This window comes from Equus przewalskii, chromosome 15, assembly GCF_037783145.1.
Source record: "Equus przewalskii isolate Varuska chromosome 15, EquPr2, whole genome shotgun sequence".
Classification (NCBI taxonomy): Eukaryota; Metazoa; Chordata; class Mammalia; order Perissodactyla; family Equidae; genus Equus; species Equus przewalskii.
Window position 1 is genome coordinate 43,216,309 of NC_091845.1, and position 25,399 is coordinate 43,241,707.

At 39.2% G+C, this 25,399-nt stretch overlaps 1 protein-coding gene across 3 annotated transcripts in view; it reads right to left on the bottom strand.

Moving 5' to 3' along the window:
* The window catches only part of KIF15 (kinesin family member 15), a 61,192-nt gene that overhangs the window by 29,001 nt on the left and 6,792 nt on the right, over nucleotides 1–25,399 (bottom strand). For 2 of the 3 annotated variants that reach the window (XM_070575642.1, XM_070575641.1), the window contains exons 2-12: nucleotides 21,153–21,195; nucleotides 20,475–20,658; nucleotides 18,112–18,188; nucleotides 13,696–13,733; nucleotides 12,567–12,664; nucleotides 11,244–11,423; nucleotides 5,499–5,708; nucleotides 3,309–3,434; nucleotides 3,018–3,140; nucleotides 833–956; nucleotides 211–287 (exon numbers count right to left, since the gene is read on the bottom strand). In XM_070575642.1, the coding sequence (XP_070431743.1) occupies nucleotides 211–287; nucleotides 833–956; nucleotides 3,018–3,140; nucleotides 3,309–3,434; nucleotides 5,499–5,708; nucleotides 11,244–11,423; nucleotides 12,567–12,664; nucleotides 13,696–13,733; nucleotides 18,112–18,188; nucleotides 20,475–20,489 (1,068 nt within the window). In that variant the 5' untranslated portion in view covers nucleotides 20,490–20,658; nucleotides 21,153–21,195. Of the gene's footprint in view, nucleotides 1–210; nucleotides 288–832; nucleotides 957–3,017; nucleotides 3,141–3,308; nucleotides 3,435–5,498; nucleotides 5,709–11,243; nucleotides 11,424–12,566; nucleotides 12,665–13,695; nucleotides 13,734–18,111; nucleotides 18,189–20,474; nucleotides 20,659–21,152; nucleotides 21,196–24,275; nucleotides 24,294–25,399 lie in introns of those variants that run through there. The other variant, XM_070575643.1, reaches the window with a different exon arrangement.

The following is a 25,399-nucleotide window of genomic DNA, read 5'->3' on the forward strand; positions in this document are numbered from 1 at the left end:
ATTTGGTTAGACATGAAAAATAATTCATCTTCCCTAAATTTTCACAAACCAAGCAACAAACACTAACTTCACATTTAATCTCAAAGGCAAAATTAGATTTTTCATAGCCTTCCTCTGTTTTATTTGTGCCATTTATTTCACTCAGAAAGGCACCACATAGTAAAAGCCTAAAGAATCTTGAATCACCTTTATACTAATTCAGTTTCCTACCTTCTTTTCCTGTTCAGATTTCTTAAAGAATAACATTGCCTCTTGGAAATACTTCATGTAAGTAGTCTCGTCTCTGTCTGTAATTGATCCAGTAAGAAAGAAAGGGGAAAAAAAAGTTTATTTCTCCAATTTTAAGACCCAGGGATGAGCTAAAACAGCCTTTGATTGACTGCTCTCAACTAATCTAGAAGAATCTGACTGTTATTACCAGATCCTGGATTTCAAATCAATCCAGTCTACACATTAGCTATTCTTTAAAGAAAAACAAGTCTCTATTATCCTATTTAGTAAACATACAGATTAAAAATGATATGACAAAATCTTGGAAGTGGATCTAAATTAAATTTATTAGTATCTCTTTTTAGCACTTTTATTAGGGCCGAATTATTCAAAATTATTTCTACTCCCCCTTCCCACCATATCTCACAGAATTCAGTAGCTATGGTATCTGTATCTGGTTGCAGACAAAGTACCATGTTCCTAAGTAGGTGAAATAAACACAGACGGATACTTGTAGAAAATTTTGGGTAGCCTCACTGTGTTGTGACTGTCGTCAGAGGGTTCTCACGCTAACATTCGCACGTGGTCTTCTTCAGGATAAAGCACACTGTGCTCATCTTACCTCTGGTCAGAAAGCTTTCTGGCAGCATCCGCCCTGAAGTAAACTGGGCCAACTGTTCTTTGAGCCTCTTCACTTCAGCTTGGAGCTGGCTCACATTTCCTTGGGTGTCTTCATTTACCACTGCCTATTTGAGAATTTTTTAAAAAGCATTATAAGAGCACTCTTTGAGTCGTAGAGTCTTGTGTTTATATTTGTTTGTACGATTTGGAATGAAGAACACCAAACAAAACTGCACTTTCATCTCACAGACAGTCAAAAGGCCACCAGAATCACAGTGTGGAGAGTGGGGAGGAAGCTTCCTTCCCCCGTGCCTTCAGACCTAGAGCCAGAGGTCTTCCCCCACTCACAACTCCTCCTGTACCCTCCCACTTGGATCTCTGCTCTGTTGACTAGTCCTGCATCCTGTCAGCCTGGGTCACACCTGAGATCTGGGTATGTTCATTGCTTCCTGCGACAAACAGCTCTCCCCCACGGAGAAGAGAAAAAACCTCGACAGGTGCCATCTGCCATCTGTCTTGGCTCTCCGTAAAGGGTGTGATGAACTGCAGGGCTGGCTGGAGCCCCACCAGCTTGGCAGAAACCACCCTCTCCAGAGGGATCCAACCCTGTATCTCCAAACAGCCCTTCTGGAAGGAGGGGTTGGTCTAACAGCTCCATTTGTTTTATTACCACACTAAGTGCTATTTTAAAGAAATATCTCTTTAAGAAATACTCTTAAAGAAACATCTTATTTGAGACAACTTCTAAGAGGTTCAAAAAGGCCTACAAAATCTACAGGGTGATAACAAGAGCCAATGGCTGAGTACCAACCAGATAAAAGGGACCCAGTTGTGAAATACCCAATACTCCAGTGAGGGAAAAAACCCTGACAGCCCCAAGGTCCCTGTGTTCCTGTCTTAAACCAGGTCTGCCCATTGGGAAAGAGCTAAATAGTTTATCCTTAAACAAGTCCCAGATATCCTAGCCACCTTCTACTGACAGGCTGCAGCAGGGGACTTACCATTGATAGTGACCACTATAAGGCTCCTAGTTTTGTTGTTCTGTGTGTTCAGAAGCCATTTCTAGTTGCTTCTGATTCTTATTGGCCAGACTCATTACAAGGCACTCCTTGTATATTCTGACATCATTGTCACATCAGTGACATAACAATTCTAATTATCCCCGCAGTTCTCCACTCTCCAAAAACTTCTAGTAAGTCCCAAGAGACAGGATCAGGAAGCTCTAATGATTTTTCCTCCTTGTATCAGAAGTATCCTACCAGGAGTGATAATCCAATAAAACGAACGAATACTCTTCTGACTTACTCAGGGGAAGACACAACATGGACCTCTTCAAGCTTACGATAATAAGAAGATCAGGGAGTCTACTTTTGGGGTAAGAATGACCAATTTCTCCTTTGAAAGAGAAAGGAAATTCATCGGCCAATTGACTTGTGAGTTTTTTGTCTAAAACCAAAGGGGGCTCCAACTTCTCTAAAACAGGTGGGGGACTCGTTGGTATTTTGACAGTCTCCACCAGGGGTTGGCAAAGTGCTGCTTGCCCGTGAGCCAAATACAGTCTGCCACCTGTTTTTGTAAAGTTGTACTGGAACACAGCCATGCCCATATGTTTACATATTGTCTATGTAAAAAAAAAAAAGTCTATATTCCATGCCTTCTCACTACAAAGGCATGGTTGAGTAGTTGGGACAGAAACCATATGATCCAAGAAGCCTAAAATATTTACCAGGAAAAGTTTTCTGACCACTGGTATACATGAATATCAAGGAAGCTTCTTGCATATAAAGAAAAACAGGGAATCCTTGGAGTTACTGCATCTTGAAAATGAAGTTTGTCAACATCATCAAATTATTTTCATAGCGCATCCCCACCATCACCACATGCACACACGACTCTGCTAATAACGTTTAGGTAAATAAATTTAGTCTCCAACCCAATTACAAAGGCAAAACTTTGCCTTCCCATAAGAAAAACCAGCCAAATAATACTAAACATAAGACCCAATCTAGGCCTCAAATTACATGAGTGATACCCAAGGCTAAGAAAGACAAAATAGAGATCTTGTTTAGAGTTAAGCTTTCACAGAGAAATAAATAAAAACTAATGGTAAATCAGGCAATCACAAAAGTAAGGTACTACAAACCTAAGTATTTTTCTAATTTACTTAATGGTACTCAGTATTTTACCTTATTTTTAATCAGCTTGGCTCTTTGAGCAAAATTAAGTGTTGACAGGGTTTCCCCAAAACACCTGGATCCAGGGTGAACATTCGCAATTATGGCTGTTTTGGCATTACCTCCAAGGGAATCCTGTTTAATGATACGAATGGTACACATTTTCAGGGAAGAAATCACAAGATCTTTTTTTAAGCAAAAAAAATGTATACCCTTACACCAAGGCTGAGAGAGATTACCCAACTATCAACCATAGGGAGCATAATTAAGAAAAAGGCCCAGGAACGCAATAATCTGCTTTACCCGGAGTAAGAAGGTAAGTTTGGAGTCTCTGTAGCAAACATGTCTCTGTTTTCCATTACCCACATCAACAAGTGCAGTTATCACTTGGCCCAGGCAGCTCAATGATCGGTTGATGTTACCTGCTTCCTAAGGCAATGGGGAAAGAGAATAAAAATTTAGGTGCACTGGTTTCTTTTTCGTATTTTGAACTAAAATATACCCAGCAGGGTGACAACTGTGAATGCAAAGTCAAGTTAGGGACAATGTTAGTTAAGGATAACTAACTTTCCAGCAAAAAAGATGCCCTCAACTATCCCCTAACCTTTTCCTATTCGATACACAATGCAATTTCAATATTGAAAGACAAACACAAAAATCATGTGAAGGAGGAAAAAAAAAATCAATGTCACCTCATGATTGTTAATAGTTTAAAATTGACCTATAGTTAGGGATAAAAACTAGAAAGAACAGAGGAAAAAATGTTGGAGTAGCACATTAATAGGCATATTTTCAACCCTTTTATGTTAAAATGTTTGCTACATTATGATAACTAATAACGCACCCCTACATCCCACAAAGCCACTGATGAACTTATTACAAGAGAATACTCAGTCTAATTCTGTAAAGTATAATAAAAACCTTTAAAACAGTGGTTTGGAGAAAAAAGAAAAATGAGTTAAATATGTTACTCTGGATTTTTACTGTAGGTAGCTTATTTCGGTAATTGGGTCTGCAGTGGTGAAAGTACTAGAAAACAAGAAAGAGTAGAAATTATAAAGCAAGATGAGCTGATTTCAGAGTTGCCACCGTCTGCTATCATTAAGTAAATCAGAAAGGTGGTTTAGTGCCACAGTTGAGGGCACTGTCTGTCGAGCTGACTACTTTGGTTTGAATCTGAGCTCTACTCTTAGCTGTGCGCCCCTGGACAATTTACTGAAATAGGAAGGATAGCAGTACCTGCTTCCAGATTTGTGAAGGTTAAATGAGTTAATATAGCATTTAGAACAAACCCAGCATATGGCCTATTATAAACATATGCTATTTTTCTTTTTTATTATTTTTATTTTTCACTTTCTAAATTTTTATTTATTTTTTTATTAATTTTTCCTTCTCCCCAAGTCCCCCAGTACAGCTGTATATTTTAGCTGTAGGTCACTCTAGTTGTGGCATGTGGGACTCCGCCTCAGCATGGCTTGATGAGGGGTGCTAGGTCCACACCCAGGATCCAAACCAATGAAACCGTGGGCCATGGAAGCAGAGCGTGTGAACTTAACCACTCGGCCATGGGGCTGGCCCCCATAAGCTATTCTTCTTACGCTTTACGTCTCAATAGAAACATGAGCCTGAGATTGCCTGAAACTGCCTGAGAGCTCAGGAGGCTCAATTCCTCACTTTTAATACAAAAAGTACTCTCCTCCACCATTTCCGACTCCTCTCCCCTATCCCTCATATATCCTAAACTATAAAATCCATACATATTTTATTGACAATACATATACACACTTTGGTCATACATATTACAGAGAATCTTCCACTAAGTCCTTTACCCTCACCCCTGAAATATTAAACAGCATAACTGCTCTCCTTTCTCTTTACGCTCTCCCCTCTTGAAAGTGGCAGTGGTGGGCCAGATGGCTGTTTTTATAAAACAGGCTTTCTTCACGAAATCACTCAAAACCTTTAAGTGTTTCCCAGTGTTGGGAGAGTTGAGAGCAAACTTTGCCTGGCACTCCTGGTCCTCAATGATCTGGGCCTACTGGCACCTCTAACTCAACCCACCCATTCATCCATGCTGAAATGCCAAATGCCAGATTCACTCTGCATCCATAATAACCCTTGAGATGTCCCCCTGCCAGGCATGTATTCCCTGTTCCTCTCTCCGTGTCCAAATCTTCCCGCTTTGAGAACACAACTCAAGAACAACTTCTTTTCCAGGCTTCCCATAAGCAGTCCATGTCACACCCTTCCTCTGACCCCTGCTGCCCCTTGTGCCATCATCCCTTCTCGCATGAATTCAAACATTCTTGCTACTGATAGACTTGTCCTATCCCATGTATGTTTACTGTCCCTTCCCCATAACAAAAATTTCTAAACATTTCAGATGGAGCAATTTGTTATTCCTTTGAAGCCCTCACAACATTTAGCTTGGTATTGAGTTCTAGTAATAATTCACATACAAGCTGAAATTGAAGACCATAATTACATTCTTACTTTCAACCTCATCCCTTCTGCATGGGTATCTTTTTGCCTCTCAGATCCTGCTAAATCCACCAGATTGAGTAGGGAGGTCCGTATATTCACAGTCTCATTGCTTTTCTCCATTGACTCTACTGTAATTGTAAAGACTGCATGAGACCTAGAGGATTCTCTATTCATTGATGTCGATGCCACACGTCTGTTTCTCCATCCTCCAGACAACACCTAGGCAAAAGCAAAATATATTATCACAACTTCCGGGTGGTCACAACAGACACTAACATCAGTAGGAAAGGTGTAGAGGGCAGTGAGAGCACACTGGTCTATCGAGGAACATACTCAAGTTATTTTCCTTTCCCTTTCCTTTTCTGTCCCCTCTCCATGTTAGGGACAGAGAACAAGCGGGAAATCAGAAGGCATAGGATCTAGAACTGATTTTGCCATTCCCTATTTGTGTTAACTTAATGCAAATCACAAAATCTCTCTGAACCCTTTCTTCACCCAGACAATGAGAAAGTTAGACAAGCTAAATCTTGAAATTACCTTCAAGCGCAAAGTTCTGTCAGCTCTTTTAGTCTACAAAGTACTTGTTTCCCCTCTCTATTCCCTATGGCAAGCAGGATACGAAGGTTCAGACTGCAGGCTCTGGAATCAGATGAATATGAGTTCAACCCCTGGCTCCACCATTTACTAGCTGTGTGCTCTGGGGCCAGTTGAACCTTTTCAAGGCTCAGGCCCATACCTGCAAAATGGGAATATGGGTACCTACCCAACAGGGCAGAGCCTCTCAAACTTTAATAGGCATACTAATCAGCTAGGGATCTTGTTAAAATTCAGATTCTGATTCAGTAGGTGTGAGGTGGGCCTGAGACTGTGCATTTGTAACATGCTCCCAGGTGATACCATAGTCTGAGAATTACATTTTTGAGTAGCAAGGTCATAATAGTACAGGATAAAATGGGGAAATTAGTATCTTACCTCAAAAGTAGATTAGAAGTTCAATGAAATAATGTATCAAAAGAAGCTAGCACAGTGCTTAGCACATATACTCAATAAATGGAACTGTTACAACTCTATTAACCAGCCACAGCATAAAATTGAAATTATTCATATCTTTATGTTTTTTGGATAGTACTTTATGCTTGGTGGTCTAGTGGTTAAGATTCAGCACTCTCACTGCCACAGCCCCGGTTCATTTCCCGGTCAGGGAACCATACCACGTGTCTGACAGTTGTCATACTGTGGCAGCTGCGTGTTGCTGTGATGCTGAAAGCTATGCTTCCAGTATTTCAAATACCGGCAGGGTCACCCATGGTGGACAGGTTTCAGGGAGCTTACAGACTAAGACGGACTAGGAAGAAGGACCTGGCCACCCACTTACGAAAAATTGGCCATAAGTCCCCTATGAATAGCAGTGGAGAATTGTCTGATATAGCACCAGAAGGTGAGAGGATGGCGCAAAAAGACCAGGCAGGGTTTCGTTCTGCTGTACACAGGGTCACTAGGAGTTGGAATAGACTCCATGGCGCTAACGACAAACTTTATGCTTCCTTTTCATAACACTATATACTGTACACTAAATATTAAATAAATCATGATACATTCATACAGCTGTAAGACAAAGAGAAATCCTCAAATATGGGACAAATTCCAAAACACTATCATCTTAAAAAAGGAAGGTGCAAAAGTAGCACAATATGCTAACATTTGTGCAAAATAAGGAGAAAAAAGCAAATACAAGCACGTTTTTAAAACATTTATACAAAAATCAAATACAAACAAAAATAAAACAACTTGGGGAATGTTCACGGATTGGAAGATTCAATATTCTTAAGATGTTAATTCTCCCAAAGATGATTGACAAATTCAACACAATCCCACTCAAAATCCCAGCAGCCTTTTTTGTAGAAACTGACAAGCTGATTTTATGAATATGAGAATGCAAAATCCAAGAATAACCAAAATAATTGTTAAAAAGAACAAAGTTGAAGGACTTGCTCTACATGATCTCAAGACTTACTACTTAGCAACAACTAGCTACAATAACCCAGACAGTTTTGTATGGGCAGAGAGACACATATCAGTGGAAGAGAATACAGTCAGATATAAAGCCACATATGTATGGTCAACTGATTTTCATCAAAGGTGCAAAGGCAATTCAACAGGAAAAAGAAAAGTTTTTTCTCAACAAATGGTGCCGCATATTGGATCAAAAACAAAAAGGCAACCCACACAACATACAACACGAAGAGTGAACTGTAATGTAAACTATGGACTTGGGTGATTATGATGTGTGAATGAGATTCATTGATTGTAACAAATGCACCACTCTGGTGTGGGATGTTGAAAATGGGGAAGGCCACGCATGTGTGGGAGGAGGGAGTATATGGGAAGTTACTGTATCTTTCTCTCAACTTTGCTCTGAAACCTAAAACTACTCTAAAAAAATAAAGTCTTTTAAAAAAAGCAACAAAAGGAAAGAAGCATTGAATAAAACAAAACAAAAAACACTAAGGAAGATGGTAGAAATGAGTCCAACAAAAATAAAAATCACATTAATGTACACAGGTTAGGTAAAAATACTGTCAAGAAAGGTTAAAAAAAGCAAAATACAGCTATATGGTTTATGAAAAACAACTAAAACATTAAGACAGAAGGTCTGATGGGAAAACATATACCAAATACTAATAAAAAAAATGCTCAGTAGTATATGAATATCAGCCAAAATAGCTTTTGAAGGCAAATGTGTTAATAGGAAAATATAGAATCAATACAAAATTATAGATTCAAACCAAAGGAAGATAAACTAATCTTATTAATTTTATATGAGCCTAATAAAACAGTCTATCTCTATATGTATACATAAATACTTATATTGACCAAAATCAAGACAAAATTGATAAAACCAACACCTTAGTTGGAGTTTAATATATCTCTCAAGTACTAATAGATTATATAGACAAAAAAATTAATAAAAATATAAAACCCTGTATCCAAGGATATACATTCTTCTCAAGCACACATTTATAAAAACTGGCCATTGTATTAATCCATAAACCAGTTTTCAATAAATCTCAAAGACTAGGCATCACACAAGATCACATTCTCTGATCCCAATGCAATTAAGAATCAAAATGAGAAATGAATTTAAAATTCTCATAAGTTTGGGAATTTTAAATTACATTTCTAAGTAATACATGGATCAAAAAAATATGGAAAAATACTTAGGTCTATATGACAATTAAGATATTATAACATGTGAAGTTTAAGCAATATTAAGAAATAAATTTACAGCATTAAATACTTATATCATAAAAGAAAGGCCAAAAGGAGCTAAGCATCCAGCTTAAGAAGTTGGAAAAAGAACAGCAGAATAAACCCAAAGAAAGTAAAATACAGAAAAAATCAAAGAGCAATGCCATATAAACAATACCAACTATGCAAAAAGAGAAGAAAATTGTAGATATAGCAAAGATTTAAAAAATGAGAATACTAGGAACAACTTTATGCCAATATATTTGAAAACTCAGAGGAAACTGAAATTTTTCTAGGAATACATAACTTATCAAAACTGACCCAAGAAGAGATACAATGCCTGCATAGCCCTATTAAAGTATTTTTATCTGTAATTAAAAATCTTCTCACAAAACACAGGGCCCAGAAGATTCTGGGGATGAGTTCTACAATACTTTTTAAGAACAGGTCATTCCAATCATACAAACTTACAGAAAATAAAGGTGATAATAGGAAAAGGAAAATTACAAGTGGATCTCAATCTTTAACACCGATGAAAAATCCTAAACAAAATAGTAGCAAATCTAATCCAATACTTTATCATGTTAACATGTTAAAGGAGAAAAACCACATGCTCATCTCAATAGAGGGAGAAAAAGCATCTGATAAATTTTGTTTGTTTTTTGTTTTTTTAGTGAGGAAGATTGGCACTGAGCTAACATCTGTTGCCAGTCTTCCTATTTTGCTTGAGGAAGATTGGCCCTGAGCTAACATCTGTGGCAATCTTCGTCTATTTTATATGTGGCATACCACCACAGCATGGCTTGATGAGTGGCATGTAAGACCACATTCAGGATCCGAACCCGTGAACCCTTGGCCACTAAAGTGGAGTGTGTGAACCTAACCACTACGCCACTGGGCCAGCCCCTGATAAAATTTGATACACACTCTTGATTTTATAGGATAGTTAGCAACGTGGTTGATTATAAAAGCATTCTATAATAGTCAACTGCATTTCTGTACACACTAAACAAAACATAATTTAAAAAGAGATTATCTACAAGAGCAACAAAAAAAATAAGGTATATTAGAATAAAGCTAACCAAAAAAGGTAAGACTTTCATGGAGAAAATTATTATATTGCAAGACAGTAAAGACCTAAATAAATGAATAGACATTCCACGTTCATGTGTGGACTCAATATTGTAAAGAGTCAATCCCTCCAAACTGGTCTATAACTGCAATGCAATCCCAATCAAAATCCCAACACAATTTGTCTTTTTTCTGGTGAGGAGGATTGGCCCTGAGTTAACACCTGTTGCGAATCCTCTTCTATTTTGTATGTGAGAAGTCACCACATCATGGCTTGATGAGTGGTATACATTGGCACCCAGGATCTGAACCTGTGAACCCTGGGCCGCTGAAGGGGAACATGCTTAACCACTATGCCACTGGGCCAGGCCCTAACACAATTTTTTGAGTATGTATACATACATACACTGAGTCACAAGTAAAACCTCTCTTTTACTGGAAGAGTGATAGTTTAAAAAGTTTGAATCAGGAGACTTGCCAAAGATGGAAGAATAAATTAATAAACTAAGAGAGATACATAACATATATTATATTTACACAATGGAATATTATACAGCCACGAAAATAAATGAAATGCAACATAGATAAATTTCATAAACCATCATGAGTTTAAAAAAGTCACAGAAGGCTAAATACATACCATTTTTAAAATGCAAAAGCCAACATATTAAGCAATACATACAAATCTGATTTAAAAGTGGAAGAAAAGGATGACATTCAGCATGGTGCTTAAGTTTAGGGAGGAACCAGGGATGTGAGACAGGGAGGAGCACACAGGTAGATGGGCCAGTATTGGTGGTATTTGGGTCTTAAATTGTCTAATGAGCCCCCACAAGTTCATTTTAACATTATCCTCGGTAACTCATGCATGTGGCAATATTTTGTATGTATCAAATATTACATAATAAAAAATTGTTTAAAATTAACTGCCCAGGGCAGGATCTATGAAAATGTGAGTAGAATATTTTATAAATTCTTGTCAAGAGGTTTGTTGTCCTGAGCTGAATGCTCAAAAAATGTTGGCTTTTGACACTTAGTAGGTAAACAGGGTAGCAAATAAAAGGAAAAGAACAGCCAGCTGTTTTAAAGGGCAGAGATCCCAGGGGCTCCTGAAAGGGACAGCTCCCAGGAGGAACCACTAAAAAAATATGGACACTAACAAATTGTCCCCAAGGGATCTACAGGGTGGTTTTTAAGAGCACCTGATTGGAAAGAATAGCACCAAAATAACGCAAAATCAAGAGGCTTAAAGTTCTATCTAAGGGGAGATCTACAAAACACTGTCATATTCTTTTCTCTTTTCTTCTCATGAACATTCTGTATTAGTCTTTTACAAAGTATTTTTAGTAGTTCAATTCTTGCTTTTTTTGAGATCAAGGTGCTCTTCACAGCATGCTATGTTGTCTAAGGATCGAACTGCTCAAGGCAGAGTACCTGATAGGCTTCAGCAGCTGAGGTCACCACCTGCTCTACGGCACCAACAACAAAGACTCCCTTCTTGATATGCTCCCTTAAGTATAGTCCAGCTGATGCAGAGTCCAGTAGGTCATAAATCTGCTCATTGTAGATTTCAATAAAGGAACACTTACATAGGAAACTCTTTCCACCTCCAGCCTGTAAAAGAGAAGCCTCGTCTAGATGTTATTTTCATGAGATCATCCCTATCTTTCATTATCTTTCATAGCATTAATCTTTCACTTGCTTCATAAGGTGTAAATTTCCTATAATATTATCCTTTACATGATATAAAATACCTAAGTCAGTTAAAAAATTTACATAACTAGTTTTAACACATCATTACATTTTAAAGCAGCATCACTGTGATCCCAAGAGCCTCAGAAGTTTCCAGAGATGCCTTAGAACCAAGACAGGAAGATGGGAATTTGGCAATCCAGATGGGCAATTCCATTTTTATGTCTTATATATTGAACTTCCTCATAAAGTTTTACTTGAAGCAACTGTTATATTCTTTACAAGACCAAAAATAATTTATGTTAAAAGCTCTCTATAGAATTTTTAACCAGAGAAACACATGGCACTAAACTTATGTCACTGGCATGCACTGTGCATGTCTAATTGCAATGGTTAGGGACAGTTTCTGCAAAGGAGTAAATGGTAAACCAAAGGTATACATCAAACTCCTTTATAGAATAGAACATATAACACGAATGGCTCTTAAGCCTGGAATTTGCCAACCTAAAGAAGCACAATCCTGAGAATGGCCCAACGTGGGAGCCAATGGGAGAGGAAAGCCCACATCCCCAGGATGATGGAGCCACACCACATGTGGAGCAAGTAGATCACGGTCACGTGGCAGCAGGTCTGCAAAGGAGGTAAGGAAGAGCCCATCACTACTGAACGTCATGAACGTCTACGGACATCCACAGTCAACCGTGAGCCTAGGTACAGGTAGGCGATGCAGCCCAGTGAATCTCTGTTTTCCTCAGTTAAGGTTTTCTCTACACCTTCTCTCTTGCAAAACCTGAGAGCCTAAGAAGCATTACATTCTTCTCTCTTTTACGCCAGCAATCCAAGCTCACGAATGATGTATGTTTTATAAGCTAAAAACTTTTAGAAGATTAAAAACCTCAGAATCCTTAATCTTACCTTAAGAATTGAAAGGTTTTCTTTGTCCCACACTAGCCTATCCACATTGTAAAGTAGCACCCCTTCATGTATCATGAGCCAATTATTAGTAGCTAACTACTCAAAACCAGGTACTTCATAGAACTGCTTTAATTTTACAGTAAGTTTTACCTTCTCTTTTTCACGATCAATTAAGGAAAACAAATATTCAAAACTTCGTGGGATTACTCCTCTCAGGTTATGAGAAAAATTATCAGATTCAGATGGCCCTAAAAAAATGTAAAAAAAAGGATTTGGCAATTCATTTTTATTCTATTATAGGAGTCCTTCAAAATGGTAACACTGAAAGGCCATTCATACAGAAATAAGATGACACATTGTATAATCACTTTTCTATTTGTGCCCCCAAACAAGTTAAATTTTGGTCTGTGAGAGATCACATAATAGAAACTACTTATCAATAGGACCGAAGGAAAGGCCCACAATTTTAAAAAGTAGTTGTTTGGTAAATTAAAAAATCCATGTAGGTACCAAGCTTCAAATTTTTCCTACTGCCAGGTAGCAATATGGGCAGAAACACCAAATAATTGTACTTTACTTATTGCATATGAGATTGGGTCTCATGCATTGACACAGCAATTCCACTCCCAGATATATATCCAACAGAACTGACTTTAAAAGACACTTATAAGAAAAAATGTGCACAGCAGCACTATTCACATGGTCCCAAACTGGAAATAATCCAAACGTCTATCAACAGTAGAATGGAAGATTTGTGGTATATTCATACAATAATATATTATACAGAAATGGAAATAAACTGCTTCATGCAGCAACATGAGTGAATCTTAGAAACTGAACGCTGAGAGAAAGAAGCCAGACATAAAAGAGTACATACAGTAAAATTTCATTTGTAAAAATCCAAAAACAAGCAAAACTAATAATGACAGAAGTCAGAGGGACGCAGACTTCAGGGGATGGGGGTGGGAGTCGTTACTGACCAGGAATCTTGATCTGGGTAGAGGTTATACAGATATAAATACATAAAAATTCATTAAACCCAACTCAAAAACTGTCCATTGAGAACCTATTTTGTGCCCAGCATTGAGCTGGGAACATAGCTGCAAACATAGACTTTGCCATCCTGGAACTCACAATCTGACAGAAGCCTGGGATCAGCCCTCATTTTATGAGGTCAACATCATATATAGAAATTATGCCTTCTCAAAAAATGTACTAGGTGCTGTCATCGCAGAAAGAGCAGACTAAGGCAGCAAATGTTAATCTTCAATTTACTTACCCATCATAGTAAACGTTTTCCCTGAGCCAGTCTGTCCACTGTAAAAGAAGAATGTTTTATGTAGTATTATTACACATGAAATTTAGAAGACTACTCTCCTATTTTATTTTATTATTTTTTTTTTGAGGAAGATTAGCCCTCAGCTAACATCTGCTGTCAATCCTCCTCTTTTTGCTGAGGAAGACTGGCCCTGAGCTAACATCCGTGCCCATCTTCCTCCACTTTATAGTGGGATGCCTGCCAAAGCTTGGCGTGCCAAGCGGTGCCATGTCCGCACCCGGGATCTGAACCGGTGAACCCAGGGCCGCCAAGAAGCTGAATGTGCACACTTAACCGCTGCGCCACCGGGTGGGCCCCCTACCCCCCTATTTTAATATGGTCTATTAGTATATATGTTTTCCCCACAAAGAGCTTATTTTCCCTCTTTTTAAAAATTATATTAGGTAAAAAGTGAATGATCCATTTTCTTTCTCTCCTATTCTACCACAAGAGCTAACCACTATTAATTGTCTGGTATGCTTCCAGATTACACAAACACAGCCATCAGAGTTTTCATCTAATTTTTTTTCTTTTTTTGGTGAGGAAGATTCACCCTGAGCTAACATCTGAGCCAATTTTCCTCTATGTTTTATATGTGGGATTCCTCCACAGCAGGGCTGATGAGTGGAGTAGGTCTGCATCAGGGATCCAAACCTGTGAACTCCGGCTGTCAAAGTAGAACTTTAACCACTCAGCCATGGGGCCAGCCCCTTATCAAATTTTTATTTACAAAGTTGGAACGATGCTCTTCAATAGTGTTCTGCAACCTGTTTTTCTAAGTCAGTAGAGATCTACCTCATTATTTTTAATAGCTGCATTGTATTCCACGAACATATAATTTATTTAACCAGAATCTGGACTTTTATTTCCAATTTTTGCTATTCTAAAGCAGCAATTCTTTTCCTAAATTCTGCCTTTAAAAGATACTAAAATGTCTTCATTTAAAAATAAAGCAATCTAAAAATCTTTAAGTTATAGGTTTGATTTTTATTCACAGTGTTGTATCTCCTTGGTTATCCCAAGAAACAGGAATAATAAAAAACTAAACATAAAAAAGTTTGTTGAAGAAAGATGTTAACCAGGGTGTCAAATGTCTTTAGCTTGGAGTCACAGTACAATATGAAATTTTGAATTTACTTTCTGGTTAAATGTCCCAAAAGATAGAAAACAGTATGGTCTAGCTGTTTACCTGTTTCTTTCGGAAGTAGGAAAAAAAGTTCTTTAGTAACTCAGAACGAGAACGGACATTATTGAGTCCCCTACTTGAGAGTGAAGGCGACACTACTAACAATTACTCTAGAATCAGGACCGTCTTAGGTAAACCAGGAAGTATGCTCATCTAACCACCTAGTCAGACGCTCATTTCTCTCCAAGTGTTTCTCATTCCTACCCTCGACTGCCAAAAGCAATTTTCATTAAGTTATTAATGAATATGCCACAAATTAAACATTACAACTAGTATGCCTACAGACACTTCAAAGAAAACAGTTCTGAAGATTTATAATCTCTGGCAATTGTGGCTCTTACTTCCAATTCATTTTTTAACTTTACCACTCAAAACATTCCGTAAAAAAAAAAATCATTTTTCTCTTGAGAAGACATGAGAAAATAGTTATTTGCCTCATCACTCAAGAGAGAACATTGAGTCCTGCTGAACATGACTGAAAAATAAGCATGAAAGGAAAGGCAGATTTTCAAGGAAGAATGTAGGTGCAACAGGAGGCTAAGCTTTAAATTTCTTAATGTATTTTATATTTTCTTGTGTTTTGAGTCAATTATAGATGAACTAGGAGCGCACACACACACACACACAAAACATCAGCTGCTCAAAATGAATTATAGAATTCATTACATACTATTAAAAACCTCTAGTTTGAAATAAAATTACAAACTCTATTGCTAGAAGAAGAAAAAATTATACTACAAATTATATTCCTACTTACAAAATAAATCTGAAATGATACTAAAATTCACCGTGAATAAATGCCAAGGTTGTCACAATGCCTTCTGGACTTCCAGCTTACATTCCAATATTAAACCTGTAGCAATATTTTACAGCTGCCAACATTTAGAAATTCAGGATCATTACTCACTTTAAACATACATTTTGGAAGACAGTTTGGCAGTTTCTCATAAAAGTTAATCATAAACTTACCACATGACTCAGCAATTGCCTTCCTAGGTATTTACTCAAGTGATCTGAAAACGTATGTTCACACAAAAACCAATATTCGAATGTTTGTAGCAACTTTATTCGTAATTCCTAAAAACTGGAAGCAACCAAGATATCCTTTAACAGGGGAATGGATAAACAAAATGTGATACATCTATACAATAAAACACTATACAACCAAAAAAAGTCGGGGGGGGGGGTGGAATAAGCTAATAAGAATAAGCTATTGATGCATGCAACAACATAAACGAAGCTTAAATGAATTTTACCAAAAGAAAAAAGCCAGATCCAAAAGTCTACATACTGTATGATTCCATTCATATAACCCTCTGGAAAAGGCAAAACTATAGGAATGGAAAATATATTAGTGTACCCTGGATGTCAGGGGTTGGGAGAAGGAGTGGCTGACCTCAAAGGGGACAAATGTGGAACTTTTAAGGTAAAGGAACTGTTCTCTTCAGCACTGGGGTGATAAATACATGGCTCTCTGCATTTGTTAAGACACTATACAACCGTACATCACAAAGGGTGAACTCTAAAGTATGCAACTACATAAAGAAGCAAAACACATCAACCTGGGGCCGGCCCCATGGCCAAGTGGTGAAGTTCACGTGCTCTGCTTCGGTGACCCAGGGTTTCGCCAGTTTGAATCCTGGGTGCAGACATAGCACCACTCATCAAGCCATGCTGAGGCAGCATCCCACATGCCACAACTAGAAGGACCCACAACTAAAAATACACAACTATGTACCAGGGGGCTTTGGGAAAAAAAGGAAAAATAAAATCTTTAAAAAAAAACAAAACACATCAACCAGGATGCTGGAGATCCCAGGATGGAACGCAGCTAAGTGTATTACAAAAGCATGACACAACTGTGCTGAAGGGGCTGGGTGGAAAAGAAGCTGACCTAAGTAACTTTAGAAAATGAGGTTTTGATAGGAAATTGTAAGGCATAAAAAAAGGGGTATCTGTACATAAACACTGTACTCAGTAGATTCATTTCTCACAGGGATAGAGGCTAACAATTCTGAAATTGCTCTACCTGTGTACCGGGGTTGAACAAATAAATAAATGGATGATAGAACCTTTTGCTGTCAGAATGGGAAGTTACAGACAAACAAGAAAAGAAGGCTAGAATGAACCCTGTGGATTCACAGGATTCTAGAATAAACTCATGTGGATTCTAAACCCTTGGATTAGACTCAGAGACATCAGTATGAACTGAAGTTTAGCTTAACATATATACACATGCATAGATACAGAAACAATTATGGATATGCCTGTATTCATGACTTAGTACACACACATAAATTACCTAGCTCTGTCTGCTGAGAAGGCCTAGAAGCATTGATACTCCAGTAGCAACAAGCACACCTAGTGCCCAGATCTTGGTTTCTAAATACTGTTCTCCAACAAAAGGAACCAGGGCTCCTTGGTGAAATGACCAATTCTAGGTCTAGGACAGGGAAAATATAAGATGAGCCAGGAGCATCTTGTAGCAACCTAAAGTAAGGAAGTGCTCAAAAAACAAAAGGATGTGACATGCCAAAGGGACATAGAAACCAATCTCAAATAGTTCCCAATGGCCGAGCTAGAAGAATATGAGCAACAAAATAAAAACAATGTAGTACTGGATTATAACCCAAAGTATAAAATAAGTACACGAGTCCATACCATGTAAATAAATAATTGAATAAATATGGAGGAAGAGATGAATCTTCCTTACAGAAGAATTCCAAATAAGATATGTAGATACTCTCCTGTCCAGAAGGTGGAGTTTAATATCCCTGCCGCTGTGATTATCCAGGTGGGGCCAAGCTCATCACATGTGTCCTTAAAATTAGAGACCCTGTCTCAGCTGCAGTCAGAGGGAGATGTGACCAAGGAAGAGCTGGAGAAGCATGTTGTCAGCTTTCAGTATAGGTAAGGGGGCTGGGAGCCAAGTAACACGGGTAGCCCCTAGAAGCTGGAAAAGGCCAGGAAATGGACTCTCCCCTAGAGCTTCCAGAAAGGAACGCAGCCCTGCTGAACCTTCATTTTAGCTCAGTGAGACCCGTGTCAGACTTCTGACCTACAGAACCTAAAGATAATAAATGTGTTGTTTCAAGCCACTAAGTTCGTGGTAATTTGTTACAGCAGCCATAGAAAATGAATAGAAGCATTTATTACAGTACATTTCTATAAGGACACAGTCAACAACTTACTATGCAAAGATGGTACCATTATAACCGCTCATGCAAGACTCCACAATGCCTTTGGCCACAGCCGAGAACACAGACTCCTACAAACGTAAGCACCAAATGTTAACATTTCATAAAAATGAAAACATTTTTACTAAACCACACTTTAAAATATAACAAAAAGAACTGTGTGCTTAGATTTTTTTAAATACTTGTGAAAATGAAAATTATATCCTCTATGGAAAAAAAGGATAAAACACGTAAGATGATAAAACTTTAAACATAATTATACTCGTTAATCTCCTATGCAATTATAGATTTAAAGCTCACATCTAGAGTTTATACAGAATTTTGTTTAGCACACTGCATGCAAACATTATACTAGTATTAGCATAAAATACATAGCCCTATATGTTCATCAGTGCTTTTCTCACAAGCTTGTACTAAATAATCTATATCTGATTTTTCTTTTCTTTTTTTTTTCTTTTCTTCTTCTTCTCTCCAAAACCCCCCAGTACATAGTTGTATATTCTAGTTGTAGGTCCTTCCGGTTGTGCTAGATGGTACACCACCTCAGCATGGCTCAATGAGCAGTGCCATCTCCACACCCAGAATCCAGACCAGTGAAACCCTGGGCCGTTGAAGTAGAGTGTGCAAACTTAACCACTTGGCCACGGGGCCGGCCCCTAGCCCCTTTATTTTCATTTTTACATATAAGTAGATGCAGTCTTATCAACAGTGCAGGAATTCCTAGACCTTCATTGTCTAATACAGTAGCCTTGAGTCTATATGTGGCTGTTGAGCACCTGAAATGTGGCTAGTCCAACTTGAGATGTGTTGTAAGTGTAAAATATACATCAGATTTGGAAGAATGAGCATGAAAAAGAGAATGGAAAATATCTCATTAATAACTTGCTTTATGTTGACTATATGTTGAAATGATATTTTGGATATACTGGGTTAAATAAGATACAGAATTAAAACTAATTTGACCTGTTTCTTTTAAATTTTTTTTTAATGTGGCTACTGGAAAATTCTTAATTATATATGTGGCTCACTTTATATTTCCATTATCCAGCCATGCCCTGGATGAAAAGAAAAAAGATCTAAAGATCTAAATATCTAACCAAAAACATCCATGTGTATAAGGGAATAATCGAGATCTGTGATGTCCAATACGGTAGCCATTAGCCTTATGTGGCTATTTAAATTTAAACTAACGAAGATTAAATAAAATTTGAAATTCAGTTTCTCAGATGCACTAGCCACATGTGGCTGAATTTCAAATTTCATTTAATCTTCATTAATTTAAACTTTAAGGGCCACATATGGCTAGAGGCTACTGTAACGGACAGCACAGATACAGAACATTTCCACCACTGCAGAAAGTTCTATTGGGTAGTGCTGACTAGATCTTAACTAAATTGTCCTTAATTAGAAAAGCAGTTATTGGAGCTCACCACGTGGCCGAGTGGTTAAGTCCGCACACTCCGCTTAGACAGCCCAGGGTTTTGCCAGTTCGGATCCTGGGCATGGACATGGCACTGCTCATCAGGCCACGCTGAGGCGGCATCCCACATGCCACCACTAGAGGGACCCACAACTAGAATATACAACTATGTACCAGGGAGCTTTGGGGAGAAAAAGGAAAGATAAAATCTTAAAAAGAAAGAAAGAAAGAAAAGCAGTTATTGGTAGAATAGTATCTTAAATCTATCACTCCCTGCCATAGACTGAATGTTTGCGTCCTCCCCAAAATTCCTATTTTGAAACTCTAATCCCCAAAGTAATGGTATTTGGAGATGGGGCCTTTGGGAGGTAATTAGGTCACGAGGGTGAACCCCTCATGTCGGGAGCAGCGCCTTTATAAGACGCATGAGAGAACGCTCTTGCTCTCTTCCTCTCTCCACCACGTGAGGACACACTGAGAAGGCAGCTGTCTGCAAGTCAGGAAGCAAGTCCTCACCAGACACTGGGTCTCCTGGCCTTGACCCTGGAGTTCTCAACCTTCCAAACTGAGAAATCAATGCTTGTTGTTTAAGCCACCTAGTCTATGACATTTTTGGTATAGCAACCAGAACTAAGACACTCTTCTTAAACCAGGCAGTTCAACCGTACTTATCAATCTCCAAGGGGCTCTCAAAAGTAAACCTTCACCAACCTCCGTCACTGGACAGAGAGGGAAAGCATGGGAGGCTTGCCATTTTGGTACAAAGTTTGATGAAGGAAGAAAAATATTTAGTAAAATTAAATTTAAAATATTTTTGGAATGTTTGCACCTCCTTATCTTAAATCTATCAAACTAAAGAGACCAGAAATAAAATCCTCACATATAACAGAATCTTATATTTTCCAAATGGAAAGTTAAGTTTCCAAAAGTTCATTACCTGAGTGGTGTCCATGTCTGCGACATGATCAAATGTGAAGATCTTGGGCTCAGGGTTGGAGTGCAGCCGGAGAGTCGTAGAGGAGAGCAAAGATAAGCATAAGTTTTGCTCTCCATCGGCTGATCCAGAACCCTCCGTAAGTGGACGAATTCGCACAAAAACTTTGATGGCATCACCTTCATTACTAAAGACAAAAAATGTAGCAGCTAAGTTTACTGCAGAAAAGAAACTAAGAAAAGATCTGAGTCTCATATTGCAGCTAATGTTTCTATACTGAGGGTTTCCCCAACAAAGCCCATTTACCTCTTTTAAGAGTCTCACATTACTCACACCCTTTACTGATCTGCTTCACCATAATCATCTTCATAAGCCTTTACTTGAAATCAACTCAAAGGGAGCTGATTTCAAGGAGCTCCAAGCACTGCTTGTCTCTCATTTCCCTCTTAAGAGCAATAATAAAATAAGTCAACCCAAGGGAGAATTACGTTGTTGATTCTCTCTCTCAGCCTGGAAAGTGAGAGCACAGGTGGGAGGGAGGAGATGTGATTTTTCCAAATTTCCAAGCAGCCGAGGACCAAGCTCAAGTCTGAAATAAGTACTCCTTACCCCGCTAAATGCTTGTTTCAAGAATATCACATCCCTAATTCTTCTGGTTTCATCAACAAGGTTTTTCCTTACCTTGGTTGGTTAGATTGACAATTTGTCACATTGCGTAACTCAGCTAGAAAAGAAGAAAAAGAAGTCATTAAAGGTGTTTGAAAGTACAATATAAAACTCCCATTCTTATCTAGTCTGCTCTTCACTTGCTGACAGTCCTTCTCAGCCTCCTCAGCTCCCTGGGCTCCTGACAGCAGGGTGCTCCAGGGCCCAGGCCTTTATCTTCCTCTCTATTCTATTCATACCCGCTCTGTTGGTGATGACATCCAGTCTCATGGTTTTAAATGCACTGTATATGATATAATGTCTTGATTTTGATAATTGTAATGTGATCAGTTAAGAGAATATATTTGTTCTTAGAAATTATACACTGTAGTATTACTGCTACTAACCATTTTACTCTCAATTAGTTCATAAAAAATAATATGTATAGGGAGGTGGGGCCAAGATGGCAGAGTGAGTAGTCTTCTTTGTCTCTCCCCCTTTGAATCTACAACTAATTGGACATTCATCGGTTAACAAAGGATATCCATATAGCATCTCAGGACGCCTGAGAGACCTGTGCTGCTATACATCAGAAGGCGGACGGACTTCCCCCCCGGAGGAGGTGGAGATAGGTGAAAACTCTCTGACCCCCGACCCCTGGACAGCCTAGTACCTGCAAGAGGCTCTCTTCCAGCCGACTCCCCCATAGCATCGCCACGCACCAAGGGCAGGAGTGTGCACTCACTGGCAGAGTGACGGTGGAAACGTGTGACTACAGCCCTACCTAAGCCCCTTGTGATTACACCTAAGCCCAGGGGAAAACCCCAGAGTCCCACACCGGCGGCAGGGAAAGCCTCTGCTCGCCATTAGCAGAAAGGCCCCGCCCAGCATTCAGAATGCCGAGAGGCTCCCAAAGAGCAGAATTCCCAGCAAGGCAGCAGCCTGCCAGCCGCTGCAGGACTCACAGACTCCAGCTGTGCCCCAGAGGGTGCAAAAGGCACCCAGAGATCCCATGGGCATGGTCGGGGGCCAGGTGGAGCTCCAGCGCCCGACTCCGCAGCCCAGAGGGAATCTCCAGGGTCCTGCACCGGTGGCAAGAAAAGCCTCTGCTCGGTGGCAGGGAAAGCCTCTGCTCGCCATTAGCAGAGAGTCCCCGCCCAGCATTCAGAACGCTGGGAGGCTCCCAAAGAGCAGGATCCCGGGCAAATCAGCAGCCCGCCAGCCGCTGCTGGACTCACGGACCCCAGCTGTGCCCCAGAGGGTGCAGGAGGTATCCAGCGATACTGTGGGCGTGGTTGGGGGCTGGGTGGAGCTCCAGCGGCCCGGCTCCGTGGCCCAGGGGGAAACTCCAGGTTCCCACAGCAGCCTCAGCGAAAGCCTCTACACAGTCCTAGTGGAGAGGCTCCAACCGGCAATCAGAAGGCTGGAAGGCCCCGGGGCAAAAGTGGCACAGCTAGGTGAGCTAACCACAGACTGCTGAAGATACCTATAGTTCTGCTGGGACCTATAGTGGCGAAGTGAGATCTTGTGGGCTCTGACAGTGACAGAGCTGCGATTATAGGTGATCCTGCTCCCAGCTGCTGGGAAAGCCCATAACACCGCTGCAGACCTCAAGGAGGGAGCACGTCTAGGTGGTCTGCAACAGTAGGCACCAGCAGCCTGAGGCCCCCTTGCGATTGCCCCCACAACTGATGAGGGACCACATGGGACCACTGTGACTATGAGGAGGGGCCCAGGTCCAGTCAGTAACAGCTGACAGGGTTCCTGGTCAGTGCAGTCTAAACAGCTGCTCCGCCACCCACAACAAATGAAACAAGTTGAAGCAGTAACTAAACTCTATCTCTATGCGGAGGCACAAATCCACGCCATCAAACAGTATGAAAAAATATATTAAATCTCCAGAACAGAAGGCAAATGACAAGTACCCAGAAAACAATCCCAAAGACAATGAAATCTATAACCTAAATGATGATGAATTCAAAACAGCCATTATTTAAAAACTCAGCCAGTTAAAAGAGAATTCAGATAGACAGCTCAACGAGTTCAGGAGCTTTGTCAGAAAAGAGTTTGATACTATAAAGAAGAACCAATCAGAAATACTGGGGATGAAGAACACAATGGAGGAGATTAAGAAAAATCTGGACTCTCTGAACAGTAGAGTCAATAATATGGAGGACAGAATTAGCAATTTGGAGGACAGGAATATAGAAATGCTGCAGGCAGAGGAGGAGAGAGAACTAAGAATAAAAAGAAATGAAGAAACTCTCCGAGAATTATCCGACTCAATTAGGAGATGGAACATAAGGATTATAGGTATACCCGAGAGAGAAGAGAAGGAGAAGGAGGCAGAAAGTCTGTTCAAAGAAATAATAGCTGCGAACTTTCCAAACCTGGGGAGAGAGATGGAACTTCATGTGACAGAAGCCAATAGATCTCCAAACTTTATCAGTGTAAGAAGACCAACCCCAAGGCATATAGTAGTGAAGCTAGCAAAAGTCAACGACAAAGAAAATAATCTACAAAGGAACCCCCAGCAAATTCCTCAGCAGATACCTTACAGGCTAGAAGAGAATGGAATGATATATTTAAAACTCTGAAGGACAAACACCTGCAGCCAGGAATACTCTACCCAGCGACAATATCCTTCAAATACGATGGAGAAATAAAAACTTTCCCAGATAAACAAGTTAAGGGAGTTCATTGCCATAAGACCTCCTCTTCAAGAAATGCTCAGGAAGACCCTCATACCCGAAAAATCAAAAAAAGGACAGGGGTTACAAAACCTAGAACAAAGGAGATAAGTAGAAGGACAATAACAAAAAGTAGCAGCTCTCCATCAGAACAGGTTAGCAAAAGTTAAATAAAACATTAAAGATAAAAGGAAGGGAAACACCAAGAATAAATATAATCCTGGCATTTTAACCACAAACTCACAACTCAAGAAGGAAGAGGAAAAAAATAAATCTGACAATAACAACCGAGAAGGGGAAGAGAAAAGGGATGGAATGTTTTAATTTAAGGAAATAAGAGGCTATCAGAAAAAGAACTATCTCATCTATGAGATGTGTTATACAAACCAGCTGGTAACCATTAAACAAATAACAAGAATAAAGACACAAATTACAAACAAGAAGAAAGTCAATACAGAAATTTACCTACCTGAATTAGGAATCCAAAAATCATGGGACGAGAAACAAAGGAAATGCAAGAGAACTGGAAAACAAGTGATAAAATGGCAGTGGTAGGCCCCCACGTTTCAATAATCACTCTAAATGTAAACGGATTGAACTCTCCAATCAAAAGACACAGAGTGGCAAGATGGATCAAAGAACAAGACCCAACAATATGCTGCCTCCAGGAAACACACCTCAGCCCCACAGACAAACACAGACTCAGAGTGAAGGGATGGAGAACAATACTCCAAGCTAATAATGAACAAAAGAAAGCAGGTGTTGCCATACTTATATCAGACAAAGTAGACTTCAAAGCAAAACAGATAAAGACAGACAAAGAGGGGCAATATATAATGCTAAAAGGGACTCTCCATCAAGATGACATAACACTTATAAATATATACGCACCCAACACAGGAGCACCAAAATTTGTAAAGCAACTATTAACAAAACTAAAAGGAGACATCAACAACAATACAATAATAGTAGGGGACCTCAACACCCCATTAACACCAATGGATAAATCATCCAGACAGGAAAATCAACAAGGAAATTATAGAATTAAATGAAAAATTAGACCAGATGGACTTAATAGATACATATAGAACACTTCATCCAAAAACAGCAGGTTACACATTCTTCTCAAGCACGCATGGAACATTCTCAAGGATAGACCATATCTTGGGAAACAAAGCAAGCATCAATAAATTCAAGAGGGTGGAAATAATATCGAGCATCTTTTCAGATGATAATGCTATGAAACTAGAAATCAACTACAAGAATAAAGCTGGGAAAGGGGCAAAAATGTGGAGACTAAACAACATGCTACTGAACAAACAATGGATTATTGAAGAAATTAAAGAAGAAATCAAATATTATCTGGAGACAAATGAAAATGAAACCACGCCATACCAACTCATTTGGGACACAGCAAAAGCAGTCCTAAGAGGGAAATTCATTGCAATACAGGCTCACCTCAATAAGCAAGAAAAATCTCACATAAACAACCTCAAATGACACCTAACAGAATTAGATAAAGAAGAACAAACAAAGCCCAAAGTCAGTAGAAGGAGGGAAATAATAAAAACTAGAGCAGAAATAAATGATATT